Below are 14,214 nucleotides of genomic sequence, written 5' to 3'. Positions count from 1 at the left end.
AATGCTGAAATGGTTGGTGGGTGCAAAAATTAAGTTAGAGACACTCTCTTAAGAAGATTCAGATGGCACAATAAACTTGGGGAAAAACATAAATAGATACTGATAAGGAAAATACCATTGACTAAGTACCTATTGTAGAACCCATTTATGCATACTATTCATTTTATGTAATGATACATGAATCATCGGAAAAGTTACCCCCCCACCCCCCCCCCCAAAAAAAAAAGAAAAAAGCAAAAGAAGTTATTATCATTTACTTTACCTCAACTATAATATTTGAGTTCTTATTACTAGCATATTATTTACTTAAATTGAAGGAGAAAAGAATGGAGAATGTGGTCCTCACAAACTTTCTTTCTTCTTTCATCGTCCTCCCAAACTTCACTTTATTCCCCAACATGATCATCTTCTTCCTCAAAAATAGCTGGAAATCTCTCCCCTTCTGTTCTATTCTCTAAGATGGAAACAAGCAAATCTGGAGGAAAGAGGAGTATGAAGGATAAGATGAAGGAAGAAGTAACGGGGGAAGAGGAGGAAGAAGAGGAAGATGAAGATGTTGGAGGATTGGGGTCAGGAGAGGATGACAAGAAGAAGAAAATATATGGCAGAAAAGGATCTAGTGGAGGCCAGTCGACACAGCCTTCTTGCCAGGTTGACAATTGTACCACAGACATGACCCATGCCAAGCCATACCATCGCCGACACAAGGTCTGTGAATTTCATGCTAAGGTTCCAATTGCAGTGATTGCCGGACTCCACCAGCGTTTCTGTCAGCAATGCAGCAGGTTGGAAAACCCTACTGTTTTTGTTAATCTGTAACCCCCTAAAATTTCTAGTTTGTGTCTCTCTCTATCCTCTTCACTTCATGCCTAAGGTTTCTAGTGCTTAGTAGTTGGTCAATTAGGTGTTTCCCCCATCACAACTATTGTGCATACAGGCACCTGCTAGTCAAACTTGCATACCAATCCTTCAAGAAATTCAGCATAATAATCTATTTGATGAAATGTAGAAAAACTAATCCACGTTACCAGAAGCATGGATGCATAATTCAGAGAGAAAATTGTAAATGAGTCAACAGACTACCAAATCCAACATTCTTAATATTTATACTTCAGCTCAAAATACAATTTTACATGGCAATAACCAACATCTCCAGCACGTTACTCATGTTCAAATTTATATCTAAAAAATCTAGTCGACTCAAAACAAACATTACATTAGCAATTCCATGATTATACTCAACTATACTTGTAACCAAGACCTTGATCATTCCTTCTCATGCAAATGGAATCTTTATGTTTGAGGTAGCAATTAAGTTGATTTAAGCATTCTGTGCTCACACTTGAATTCATTGACTCTATGTTTTAGCCAGAAGGTTGAACTTCTATAAGAAGATAATGTACTCTACACATTAATTTCAAAATTATGACAGTGACTCTCTTCATTTACCAGGTCTAACAGAAAAGGACAAACCTCAATAGATAATTAAAGGAAAATTGTCAAAGAGACAACCGAACACACAATAGGATGACAAGAAAGTGAATCTGTATTCATCTTCATTAGGATCTTATAAATATTTTACTTCCTAGTTGTATTGAGATGATTTCTTCTAGTCAGACCTTGAGCATGTCAATAGTTTCATCTTAACATAAAAATGCTAGATGTCATTTCTATTCCTATGGTTTTTTTATTGTTATTATATCTCTGTGATGATTTATCCAAAAACAAATATCTTTTGTGCTTCTGAAATTTGACAGTTTAACTTGTCTTTCTTTAGTTCCTATCATCAACAAAATGCATTTAGATTCCAACTTCAATAACTCAAATAGAGCTAATGTTGGAGAGTCTTAAGTAAATGAGGAGTGCTACCGGGATTAAAAGAGATAAAGGCAGTAGAAATAATTGAAGATAAAGCTCCTAGAAATCAGGAGGAATAATAGGAGTAGATGTGATTGTTATCCTTTCTTTTTTATAGCTTAAATTCTGTTGTATCTTATCTTCTTGTGGTATTTTATCTCCTAAATTTTAGGATTAGATAGCATAGAATATTGTATAAGTAGAATTCTTTCCATGGAATCAAGTAACGAGTTTGATTTCCACAAACTCAGTTGTGGTTCTCGGGTTCCATACCTTAGGAACCAAAATTGTTCATGGTATCAAAGCTCAGCTCTGTCTAGCCTAAAGATCCAAAACAGATGGATCCTCAAGGCCATGGGAATGCAACTCCAACTGCAGCAGATTCATCCGTCAGTTCCGCCCTTCAACAACCCGCAATTCCAACGGCTGTGATGTCTAACAACACCCTATCGTTGGATAGCAATACCTTACAGATCACACAACACAGGTTAAATGGAAGAAACTTTAGAGAATGGTTTCAATCCGTGACCTTGGCGATCAAAGGCAAAGGGAAATATGGCTACCTAACCAGGGCAACTTCAACACCACCAGAGAATTCAGCAGATTATCAAAGATAGAAGGTAGAGAACTCAATTTTGATGGCTTGGATTATCAATTCAACGGAGCCAAAGATAGGCCGACCCTATCTGTTTTACAAAACAACAAAAGAGGTTTGGGAGGTTGTTCAAGAGATTTATTCTGACCTTGAAAATACAGCTCAATGCTTTGAGATTAGAGCTGCAATTCGGACCACCAAGCAAGGCAGTCTTGGTGTAACTGAATACTACAATAATCTGATGGAGCTATGGCAAGAGATGGATCTGTTTTATGATCCTAGCTGGAAGTGTGCAGAGGACAGCCAAAAGTATAGCAAGATGCTGGAAAATGAGAGGATTTTTTACTTCCTCCAAGGGCTTAATTCGGATTTGGATGAGGTAAGAGGAAGACTTTTAGGCACCAAGCCCTTACCATCCCCTCGAGAGGCGTTTGCAGAAGTAAGGCGTGAAGAAAGTAGGAAAAGAGTTATGCTGCCAACTCAAACTGAACCCAATTCAAGTTCAGCCCTCACTACTGCAAAAAGGGAAGACAACCCTAAGGAGAAGCAATGGCCAGGTTTCACCACTACAAGAAGGGAAGAAATTCTTAAGGAGAGGCAATGGTGTGAACATTGCAACCGACCCTATCACACCAAGAGTACCTGCTGGAAGTTGCATGGGAAACCCCCAAACTGGAAACCTAGGCCTAAGAAGGAGAAAGAGAGATCAGCCTATGTAGCAACAAGTGCCTCTACAAATGAGAAAGGAATAGGTATGGGTTTAACTCATGATCAGATTGAGTTTCTACAGAAACTGTTGCAAAACTCTCATTTTGCAAAGGAATCAGAGGATGTAGCACCAAGTTACTCAGCATCTATGGCACAAAAAGGTAATCAGCATTTGTCCTTGACTACTAGGAGAATGAATAAGAATTATTGGGTGGTAGATACAGGGGCATCCGATCATATGACCGGATCTACTACCACACTTGCTATTTTTCAGATGGGAGAAAAGGATCCAAATGTTTTGATGGCTGATGGAACACAATCATTGGTAAAGGAAAGGGAAGTGTTTGTGTGGCTGGTTTATTACTCAAATCAGTGTTGTATGTGCCAAATCTGAAATATAGTTTGTTATCAGTGAGCAAATTAACAAAGGACTTGGATTGCATTGTGACATTCTTTCCCTCATATTGTATTTTTCAAGACCAATCCTCAGGGAAGATGATTGGCAATGATGAGGAGACTGATGGACTCTATTGGTTTTCCAATAACAAGAATTCTCTTGGTCAAGTACCACATAGGTTTTCTCTGACTGTTAAGTTTGGATTCTGAAATTTTATTATGGCATAGACGTCTTGATCATCCTAATTTTTCATATTTGAAACGCATGTACCCTAACTTATTTATCAATAAAGAAAAGTTGGTACTTAAGTGTGATCATTGCATTCTTGCCAAGCAAACCCATAGCACTCATCAACTGAACCCCTATACTCCTTCTAAACCTTTCCATTTGATTCATAGTGATATATGGGTACCGGCTAGAGTTCCAAACCTAAATGGTTCAAGATGGTTCATAACCTTCATTGATAATCATACAAGAGTGTGTTGGGTATACCTAATAAAAGAAAAGTCCGAGGCATGTGCCATTTTTCAGAATTTCCATAAACTCATCTTGAATGTCTTTGAGTCCTCTATTTGTATTATTAGAACTGACAATGGCCGAGAATACTTCTCCTATCCATTCACCCAATATCTAACTACCAATGGGATCTTCCATCAAAATACTTGTCCTTATACCCCTTAGCAAAATAGGATAGCTAAAAGAAAAAATCGACACTTGTTTGAAGTGGCTAGATCCCTTATGTTCACTAGTTCTATTCCTAACAAATATTAGGGGGAGGCAGTCCTAACAGCTGCTTATCTAATCAATAGGCTGCCTTCCAAAGTCCTAAACTACCAAACCCCTTTGCACAACCTCACATCCAATTTTCTTCATGTTCGGATTCTAAATATTCTTCCTCCCATAGTATTTGGATGTGTGGCATATATCTATCAAACCAGTCCAAATCGACATAAACTTGAACCAAGAGCATCAAAATGTATATTCATCGGGTATCCTCCTACCCAAAAAGGTTATAAGTGCTTTTTTCCTACATCACAGAAAATTCTTATCTCATGTGATGTAACCTTTGTGGAGAATGAGTCATACTACTCAAATACCACATCCCAAATGAAGGACAACCATTGGGATCCTACTGTGACTATGCCCATTCCATTCCCAATCCTTCAACCCATTCCTAATCATGATTCAAATCAAACAGCTTCAATTGATCATCCTCAGCCAGCTCCTTTTGAGCCTCATTATCCGAGCCTTCCTCCTTTTCAAGAATCTCAAAACCCAGCAGGACCGATGGAGACTGATATAGGAGAAGACTTGGGCTCAAAAAACCAATAAAAGTTTACTCAATGAGAGGTAAAAATCCAACTCCTCAACTCGGCCAACTGTTGGAAGCGAAAGAAGGTCCAGTAACTGAGGGAGAAAATACTGCTGCTAACAGTGAGTTAAACCTTCCTATTGCTATTAGGAAAGGAATAAGATCATGTGTGAAGCATCCGATATCAAATTACTTGACATATTCCAGGTTGTCTCCCAAATTCAGGGCCTTCATTACCACTTTGGATGGAGTGGCTAGACCCCAAAACATTCAAGAAGCTTTAGCTGACCCTAAATGGAAGGAGGCAGTAATGGAAGAAATGAGGGCACTCAAAGGCAATCACACATGGGAAGTTGTTGTTGTCCTTCCGAAAAACAAGAAGATTATTGGTTGCAAATGGGTGTTCATAGTTAAATACAACTCAGATGAGAGTGTGGACAGATATAAGGTTAGGCTGGTTGCCCAAGGTTATTCACAAACCTATGGGATAGATTATGAAGAAACCTTTGCGCCGGTGGCTAAATTAAACTCCATTAGAGTGTTATTATCTATTACTGTGAATTTGGATTGGGAGTTGTTTCAATTTTGATATCAAGAATGCATTCCTAAATGAAGAATTAGAAGAAGAGGTATATATGAAGATTCCACCCGGTTTTGAGAAAGAAGAAAAGATTGGCAAGGTAGGTAAGCTTCATAAATCCTTCTATGGCTTAAAACAATCTCCTAGAGCATAGTTTAAGAAATTAAGCTCTACTTTGATACAATTCGAGTACAAACAAGGGGAGGCAAACCACACTCTATTTATCAAACATACCAATGGAAAAATATGCATTTTGATTGTGTATGTAGATGATATAATTGTTAAAGGGGATGATGTTCATGAAATTGCAGCACCTAAAATAGAAGCTAAAGGCAGAATTTGTGGTAAAGGACTTGGGAACAATGAAGTATTTTTTGGGGATGGAAGTAGCAAGAAGTAAAGAAGGTATGATAATATCTCAAAGAAAATATACTGTTGATCTTTTAAAAGATACAAGAATAATTGGATGCAAACCAAGATATACTCCTTTAGAAAGAAATTGGAAATATGTGAAGAGGGATAATGATCCTCAAGTGGATAAAGAAAGGTATCAACGGTTAGTCAGAAGGCTAATTTATTTGTCTTTAACTCGTCCAGACATAGCCCATTCAGTGAGCATCATAAGCCAATTTATGCATGCTCCAACTCAACAACATATAGCAGCCGTATATCATATTTTAAGGTACTTGAAAGGAACACCAGGTAAAGGGTTATTATTTCAAAAGAGTAATGAAAGGGGGGGCTGAAGGGTACTTCGATGCAGATTGGGCAGGATCAGTGATGGACAACCAGTCTACATCTGGTTTTTGCACAAAATTGTGGGGCAACCTAGTTACATGGAGAAGCAAAAAGCAATCTGTAGTAGCAAGTAGCAGTGTTGAAGCTGAATTCAGGGCTATTGCCCAAGGTATTTGTGAGCTAATTTGGTTGGTAAGATTAATGGAGGATCTACAACTGCCACTAGCAAAGGCAACAAAGCTTTACAATGATAGTAAATCAGCTATAAGTATTGTCAACAATCCGGTACAGCATGATAGAATGAAACATGTCAGGATCGATCGAAGTTTCATCTAACGGGAGATTGAAAAAGAAGATATAAAGTTGATATATATTCCTACAACAGAACAGGTGGCGGACGTGCTCACTAAATCCATGACCAAATCAGGTTTTGAGACTCTTATCAACAAGTTAGGAATGAGAGATATCTATTCCTTAGCTTGAGGGAGGGTGTTGGAGAGTCCTAAGTAAATGAGGAGTGCTACCAGGATTAAAAGAGATAAAGGCAGCAAAAATAATTGAAGATAAAGCTCCTAGAAATCAGAAGGAATAATAGGAGTAGATGTGATTGTTATCCTTTCTTATTTATAGCTTAAATTCTGTTGTATCTTATCTTCTTCTTGTATTTTATCTCCTAAATTTAGGATTAGATAGCATAGAATATTGTATAAGTAGAATTCTTTCCATGGAATCAAGTAACGAGTTTGATTTCCACAAACTCGGTTGTGGTTCTCGGGTTCCATACCTTAGGAACCAAAATTGTTCAGCTAATAACAAAGCAGAGCATATACTTACCAGTAGTCCATTACCTTTAATAAAATTGTGAATATTCTATGATATTTGGCAGGTTCCATGAGTTATCAGAGTTTGATGACAACAAGAGGAGTTGTCGAAGACGTTTGGCAGGACACAATGAGCGTCGCCGCAAAATCTCATATGACACTTCTGGAGAAGGATCAGCCTAAAAACAGAACAAGTATCCCAATTAAATTATTTCCAGTCAAATGAAGTCAGCAGATATGCAACTATCTCAGGAAATGCCTCTTACTGGCACCATGCTGATTAGATCAAGAGCGTACACTTGCAATTGATCGGCACGCTCTCTCTCTTCTGTCAGTTCTCAGACTCATTTCCAAGTAATTTTTAGTCCCTAATTATGTATGCTCTCTATCTTCTGTCAATCCTTGGCTAATTTGGAAACAGATTCCTGCCAATCAGAAATATGTACTAGTATGGCTGTGCTTTGGAAAAAGAAAAACAGCATCATGTTTACCATCATTCATATGCTATCTTGGTTCAATTCAGTCCTCGTGTATCTCTCTGTATGGACAACCACATTATGTTATGTTGGTTCAAGTTATATTTAAAGTCAATATCTCTTTGCATTATGCCCTTACCTCTTTCCCCTTGTGATATTTTGGTTCATGTTATATTTTAGAAGTCCTTTGTGTCATCACAAAGGACATCTAAAAAGACGTGCCATGGTGTATGTTATTTACAGATGATACTGTCTAGGTGAATGAGGCAAAATAATGCATGAATGTTAAGCTTGAATTATGAAAGAACAGCTTAGAATCCCAAGTTTTAAGTTGACTAGGTTGAAAACCAAATATATGGAATGTAAACTTGGTAAAAATAGAAGTGTGGATAGTGTCATGATGAGACTTGAAGTTCTAACTTATTCTTAGAAAATATTAGTTTAGATATCTCAAATCAATTATTCAAAAAGAACAGGAGGTTATTGAGGATGTTCACAAAACCAAGGCAGAATAGTTATGTGTAGAAATGTGCCCACCATTTTATTTTTATGCAATCATAAAGTCCCTTTAAAGCAAAAAGGAAAGTTTTAATGGATGACTATAAGACTATCTTTGTTGCATGGCTCAAAATGTCAGGTATGTGCAAACTATGAGAGTAACAAAGATGAGCATGTTACATTAAATGTACAACCATACAAGAGAAGACAAAATTAGAAACGAGATTGTCTATTATAGGGTTGGAGCAGTGCCTGTAAAACATAAGATGTGCAAGACACAAATAAGATACTTGGAAATGTAAGAAAAAGACCAATAAATGCACCTTCTAGTGGTTAGAATGAAAAATGTTTGTAGCAAAAGAGGTATAGGAAGACCAAAGAAAACTTGGAGGGAAACCTTATTCATGACATGTGATGCAATGGCGTTACAGAAGTTATGACTGTAGATAGAGAAGGATGGAGAGCCAGAATTCATGTAGCTAAACCTATCTAGTGGGAGTAGGAATTATGATGCTGTTGTTGTTGTCTTAAAAGGAAAATGAAAAGGAGATTAACTAGGAACATAACCTCAAATTGTTAGCAAATGTTTTTGATATTTTAGGTTCTCTTTTGAAATAATTTGGTCAAACATGTTAAACATTAAACATACTTCAGCCATAATATGGAAATTCATGAATGGTTTTATGTACAGCAAAGCACATGGTCAATTCAACTTTGAATGAGGTAAGCACTGTGAGATAAAGAAGTCAGTTTTAAAATGCCTTCAGTTTTTTTTTTTTGTTTCTTTTTTCACATGCTTTGAATTCTATATTATGTCAAAGAATAAAACTAAAATTGAGTCTGCATGTTGCACATAGGTAACTGATGTTTGGAAGAGATTGGCGTTACTCATTTATTACATATTCTTTTAGATGTAAACATTAAAATTGACATTTCAATAGTTAGTAACATATTCAACATAGCTACGCAGTCCTTCACAGCCATAGGCAAGAAAATCACCTAAGCATAATGCAGGCACTAAAAAAGGCAAATCAAAGAGAAAAATAAAATCCAACTATTGACACAATCAATTATGCTAGTAGGCAGCTAAATGAGCTATGAAAACAATCAAAGTGATGTCAAATTAAAACCCAGTTTAAGAACAATGCATAAAAGAAAAGACGAGCTCGGATGGGAAAAAGAGTAGAGTTACCTGCCAGAAATCTCCTGCAAGCTCTCTAAGCCTTTAAAGCTATTTTTTATCAGTCTTTTGCTCTTCCAAGAAGTTGAGTCCAGAAATTCTTCCTTGCTCAGACATACAGAAAGTTGATACAATGGACAAGAAGATAGACCTTTGAATTTATGCCTCATTCCTTCTCTCTAGGCTTTTCTTGTTCTCAATGAAGTCTATTACAAAACTGTTCAGACCCAATTTGTTGTTCTTCAGTGTCAGTGTGAACTCCCTTCCAATTTTAATTAGGCTGATGATTTGTCTAATTAAAGAATATTGATGCAGAACAAATCCAAAATATTCAAAATAATTTTTCCCACCAAAAATAATGAGAATGATTTGGATTTCAAGGAACCTTATTCCTTATCTTTTTGCACAAAAAGGGAAATGCTACAATTGGACAAACTCATACGAGAAATATATTGTTGTTGGTATATTTTTGTGCTTGTGTGGGTGGTTGGCAGAAGGTAGAAAGTGACCGATCAATATTCTCTTTTTTTTTATATATATATTTTTGAGTTTTGTTTTGCCCAATAAGATTTTAAGTACTGCAAGGAAGGATGAACTAGTCAAGGTCCAGTTTTTCGGTGGGCCTTCCAAATTGACAGTAAAACGTTAAAATGGATAGTGGGGAATTAAAGAGATTATCAATTCCCTTGGAGGTTGAAAGGTGAGACAATTCCTTTAAAGGTAAATAGGTAAGACAAGGATAAATGGCATGACAGGGGCATCAGTAAAATGTGTGCAAGAAAGATATACAAGATTTTGTCTACAATAATGAAAAACTAACTTAATTTGGGAGCTGAAGAATATTTGAAAACTGGATAAAAGGGTGTCCCTTGAGTAGACATGCCAAAAGAGCCATGCTGGGCCACCTGTCAGGCCTGTTTTTCTTTTTAATAATGAAAAAGTAAGACAAAAATGCAAATAATTCATAAGAAAGTCTACATGTTGAAGAACACCTAAAATTTACAATCACAAGGTCAAGTTCGCAACTTACAAGTTCAAAGTATAAATCATAAACGTACAAAACTTAAGAAGAATACACTAGTTGACACCGAATCATACCTCAATTATTGTGATTTTGCAAAAAGTTTCACTAATAAATAATACCTCAATTATTAATACCTCACGCTTGATCTTGGTTTGTATTTCCTGGTAGGTTTGTGTAGTCATCAAGGGTTGTTGACCCAATGCTCTTGCTTCGTGAAAATTGTTAATCTGTTCATTTTGTCATTGCATTATGTGCAGCTTTCTTCACCCAACCAATCTGAAACACACCCACATCTCTAGCATGTCGTATGTCATTTTGTCCTCTTTGCAACCAAAACCCCGTTATCTTGAAAAAAAATTAAAAAAAGCATACTCCAATGGCACTGTGCATACCAAAAGGTTAAATCAGGCCATGGTGACCAATACCAGATACATGTGTTGATTTTGGCGCCACTATGCCAAAAAATCAAATTTATTTATTTCATCTTCTGAAAATTGTATTTACCTATTTAAATAAAATTATAAGTCATTAAATCCACTAGTGGAAAATGTTTGTGAAATATGCCATGGTTTTTTATTTTTGATTCATTTTAAAAAAATAAATTTAAGTCGGCCATTAGATTTTTTGGATGTAAAAGGGACTTCACTAATCTCCTCGTTCCCATAACAGGACTCATGCATACTATACATGAGTTAAGAAAGGGAAAAAGAAAAGCAAAAAAAAGAAAGAAAGAGCTTGTATCTTAGAGAATTTCTCTTGATATAGATCCATTATATTGTATTATTTCTCTGAGAATTGCAGTCTTACAAATACAGCTGACTGGCTTCTACTTTTAGTTTATCCTATGAGTGAGGCAGGTGAAAATATTGTATGACTAAAAGTAGTAAACCAATCACTTGCAGAAATTTTCTAATTCTACAACTCAGTCTCCATAGAAAGAGAATAATACAGAGAAAATTGACCGCGGATTTTTACGATGGCGGGTAAGGTTTACAAATAATTTCTATTGATACAGATCCATTCTATTTTATTACTTCCACGAGAACTGCTATCTTCTTATATGCGCTATGCCGATTCACAATAAAAGGAAAACTGAAGCAACTTGTTATTTCTCTTGAGATAGATCCATTACATTTTATTGTTTCTACGAGAACTACTATTTCTTGTAATGCACTATGCCTATGCACAATTCAAAGAAAAACTCAGCCACTAATACTATGCTCTCTCTCTCTCTCTCTCTATATATATATATATATGCTTTTGTATATATACACACATATATAGAACGGTCCACTGTGAATCAATGTACGTGAAAATTTAAAAGAGAGTAAAAATTTGAACGAAGCAATGCAGACGGAGTTTCTTATTCACCTTTCTTCAAACACCTTGCCTGCAATGTTGTTTCCTGGTCAATCAAGAAGCCAGTGGGAGTGATGTCAAGACTAGAACGCTGCTCCACAGTGGAAGAGACGCCTGGATTGAGTTGTACTCAATCGAATCAAGCTCTGGAAATGCTCACATATATATATATTTACAGAAAGAGAGAGAGATGATGCATTCCTGCAATGTGGCTCTTGGTTCATGGCTTCTGAGTTCCGGTAATTATCATTGATTAATATTTATTAATTAAAATATAAATAAAAAAATATGAGATATAATAAATATTTTAAAAAATATTTTTTATTATATTTATTAAATTTATATGAAAGAACTCTTATAACTTTTTATTTTGAACTTTTCGAATAAATTTATCTTTCACCCATTGCGAATAAATTATCTTGAAGATTATAAATAAATTATCTTAATATAATTTTATTTTACTCATTTTAACCAACGTTTCCTTACCTTACAAATTATCATTATAAGTTTTTTTTTTCCTTTCTTATAAATAAGTAAGATAATCTCTCTTGGATCAATATTTTTTTTATTTAAATAATATTAAAATTTATTTACGATATATCCGGCTATCAGTGATAAACATAATCCTTTATAATATAGTAGCCAAATTTATATTTTTATTCCTATATTTCACTTTTTTCATGTGACTATTTTAATTTTTCATTGTTTAGATTATATTTTTTAACTTAATTTTTACGTTAATTTAACCTCTATATTTTGATATTTTTTTATATAACTCAAACTTTTTGTTATTTCGATTGTATTGCTAAACCTATATTTTCAAGTCAATTTAAGTCATATACTTTTATATGTAAAAAAAAATATAAAGTACAACAACAGCAACATATCCAGCCTTTATCCCACTATGTGGGGTCGGCTACATGAATTCTAAACTTCCATGTATTTCTATCTTTTGTCATATCTTCATTGAGATTCATACACTTCATATCAAACTTTAATGTCTTCCTCAAAATCTTCTTAGGTCTGTCTCTATCTCTTTTTTGATTAATTGTTTCATTTCATCAACTCTCCTCATAGGAGCGTCTGTTGGTCTCCTTTTCACATGATCAAACCATCTTAGTCTAGTCTCTCTCATCTTTTCCTCTATTAGCACTACTCTTATCTTATTACGAATAACTTCATTTCTAATTTTATCTTTTCTTGTATGGCCGCACATCCATCTTAACATCCTCATATCCGCTACACTTGTCTTTTACTCATGTTGGTATTTTACTACCCAACATTCTAAGTCGTACAACAAAACTGGTCTTATAGCTGTCCTATAGAATTTTTCTTTCAATTTTAATGGGATTTTACCATTACATAACACCCCCGATGCATTTCTCAATTTTAGCCAACCTGCCTTAATTTTATGTGTGACATCCTCGTGAATTTCTCCATCTTTTTGAATCACTGATCCCAAATATCAAAAATGGTTTTTTCTTTGTAAGATTTGGTCTTCCAATTTTATTATCACATCCTCCACTCTTGCATTCTTACTAAATTTACATTTCATATATTCTGTTTTCTTTCTGCTTAATTTAAATCCCTTAGATTCTAAATTGTTTCTCATAACTCAAGCTTAGTGTTCACTCCTTCTTTTGTTTCATCCACCAACACTATGTCGTCTTCAAATAGTATACACAATAGCACATCTGTCTGAATATCTTTAGTGAGTTCATTCATTATTAAAGCAAATAAGTATGGACTTAGTGCATAACCTTGATGCAATCCTATTGTAATTTTAAACGGTTCAGTATCCCCTCCGCATGTTCTGACTCTTGTCTCTGCACCATGATACATGTCCTTAAGGGCTTGTATATAGGCTATTCAGACTCATTTCTTCTCTAAAACCCTTCATAATACTTCTCTAGGGACCCTATCATAGGCATTTTCTAGATCTATAAACACCATATGTAGGTCCTTCTGATGATTCCGATACCTTTCTATTAGGAGCCTCAGTAGATATATAGCTTCCATTGTTGATCTACCGGGCACGAAACCAAACTGATTTTCTGAGACATCTGTTTCTTTTCTGAGCCTCTGCTCTATTACTCTCTCCCAGAATTTCATGGTATAGCTCATTAACTTAATTCATCTGTAATTTTCACAGTTTTGAACATCTCCTTTGTTCTTATATATAGGGACCAAAGTACTATTCCTCCACTCATCTGGCATATTTTTTGATTTAAGAATCGCGTTAAGATGACAAATTACGCATTATTCTCTATTCATATCAAAGTATAAGAGTTAAATTGATTCAAAAATGAAGTCAATGAGTGTAATCGAAACAATAAAAAGCTTAGATTATCACACAAAAAAAAATCAAAATATAGAGTTAAATTAACACAAAAATGTAAATTTAATAATATAATCAAAATAATAAAAAATTAAGTGATAACACAGAAAAACATAAACGTATAGGTAAAAACAAATATTTATAAAAAAATATTAAATTATTTAATTTACTGGGGAAAAAAAGGGTAAATCTAAAAGCATAAAAACCTTTCGTTTGCTGTCTGAAAACATGCCTATCTGTTTGTTGCCCATACCCCATAGGAGATTTAAGCCAGGCACTTGCGTGACAATAACTCTCAATTAAAACCCTCCTGCCAGATCCACAACTGGAG

General features: G+C 35.1%; 1 protein-coding gene across 1 annotated transcript; it reads left to right on the top strand.

Moving 5' to 3' along the window:
* The first annotated feature begins 317 nt into the window (after positions 1 to 317).
* Positions 318 to 7,622, top strand: LOC127808426 (squamosa promoter-binding protein 1-like). The gene is made up of 2 exons (XM_052346959.1): positions 318 to 785; positions 7,074 to 7,622. Exons 1-2 carry the CDS (start codon positions 460 to 462, stop codon positions 7,189 to 7,191), a joined length of 444 nt encoding a protein of 147 aa, XP_052202919.1. The 5' UTR covers positions 318 to 459; the 3' UTR covers positions 7,192 to 7,622.
* Positions 7,623 to 14,214: the final 6,592 nt, after the last annotated feature.

Source organism: Diospyros lotus, chromosome 8, assembly GCF_014633365.1.
Source record: "Diospyros lotus cultivar Yz01 chromosome 8, ASM1463336v1, whole genome shotgun sequence".
NCBI classification, from domain to species: domain Eukaryota; kingdom Viridiplantae; phylum Streptophyta; class Magnoliopsida; order Ericales; family Ebenaceae; genus Diospyros; species Diospyros lotus.
Note: the sequence above shows the minus strand (reverse complement) of the source record. Positions and strands in the feature narration are given on the sequence as shown.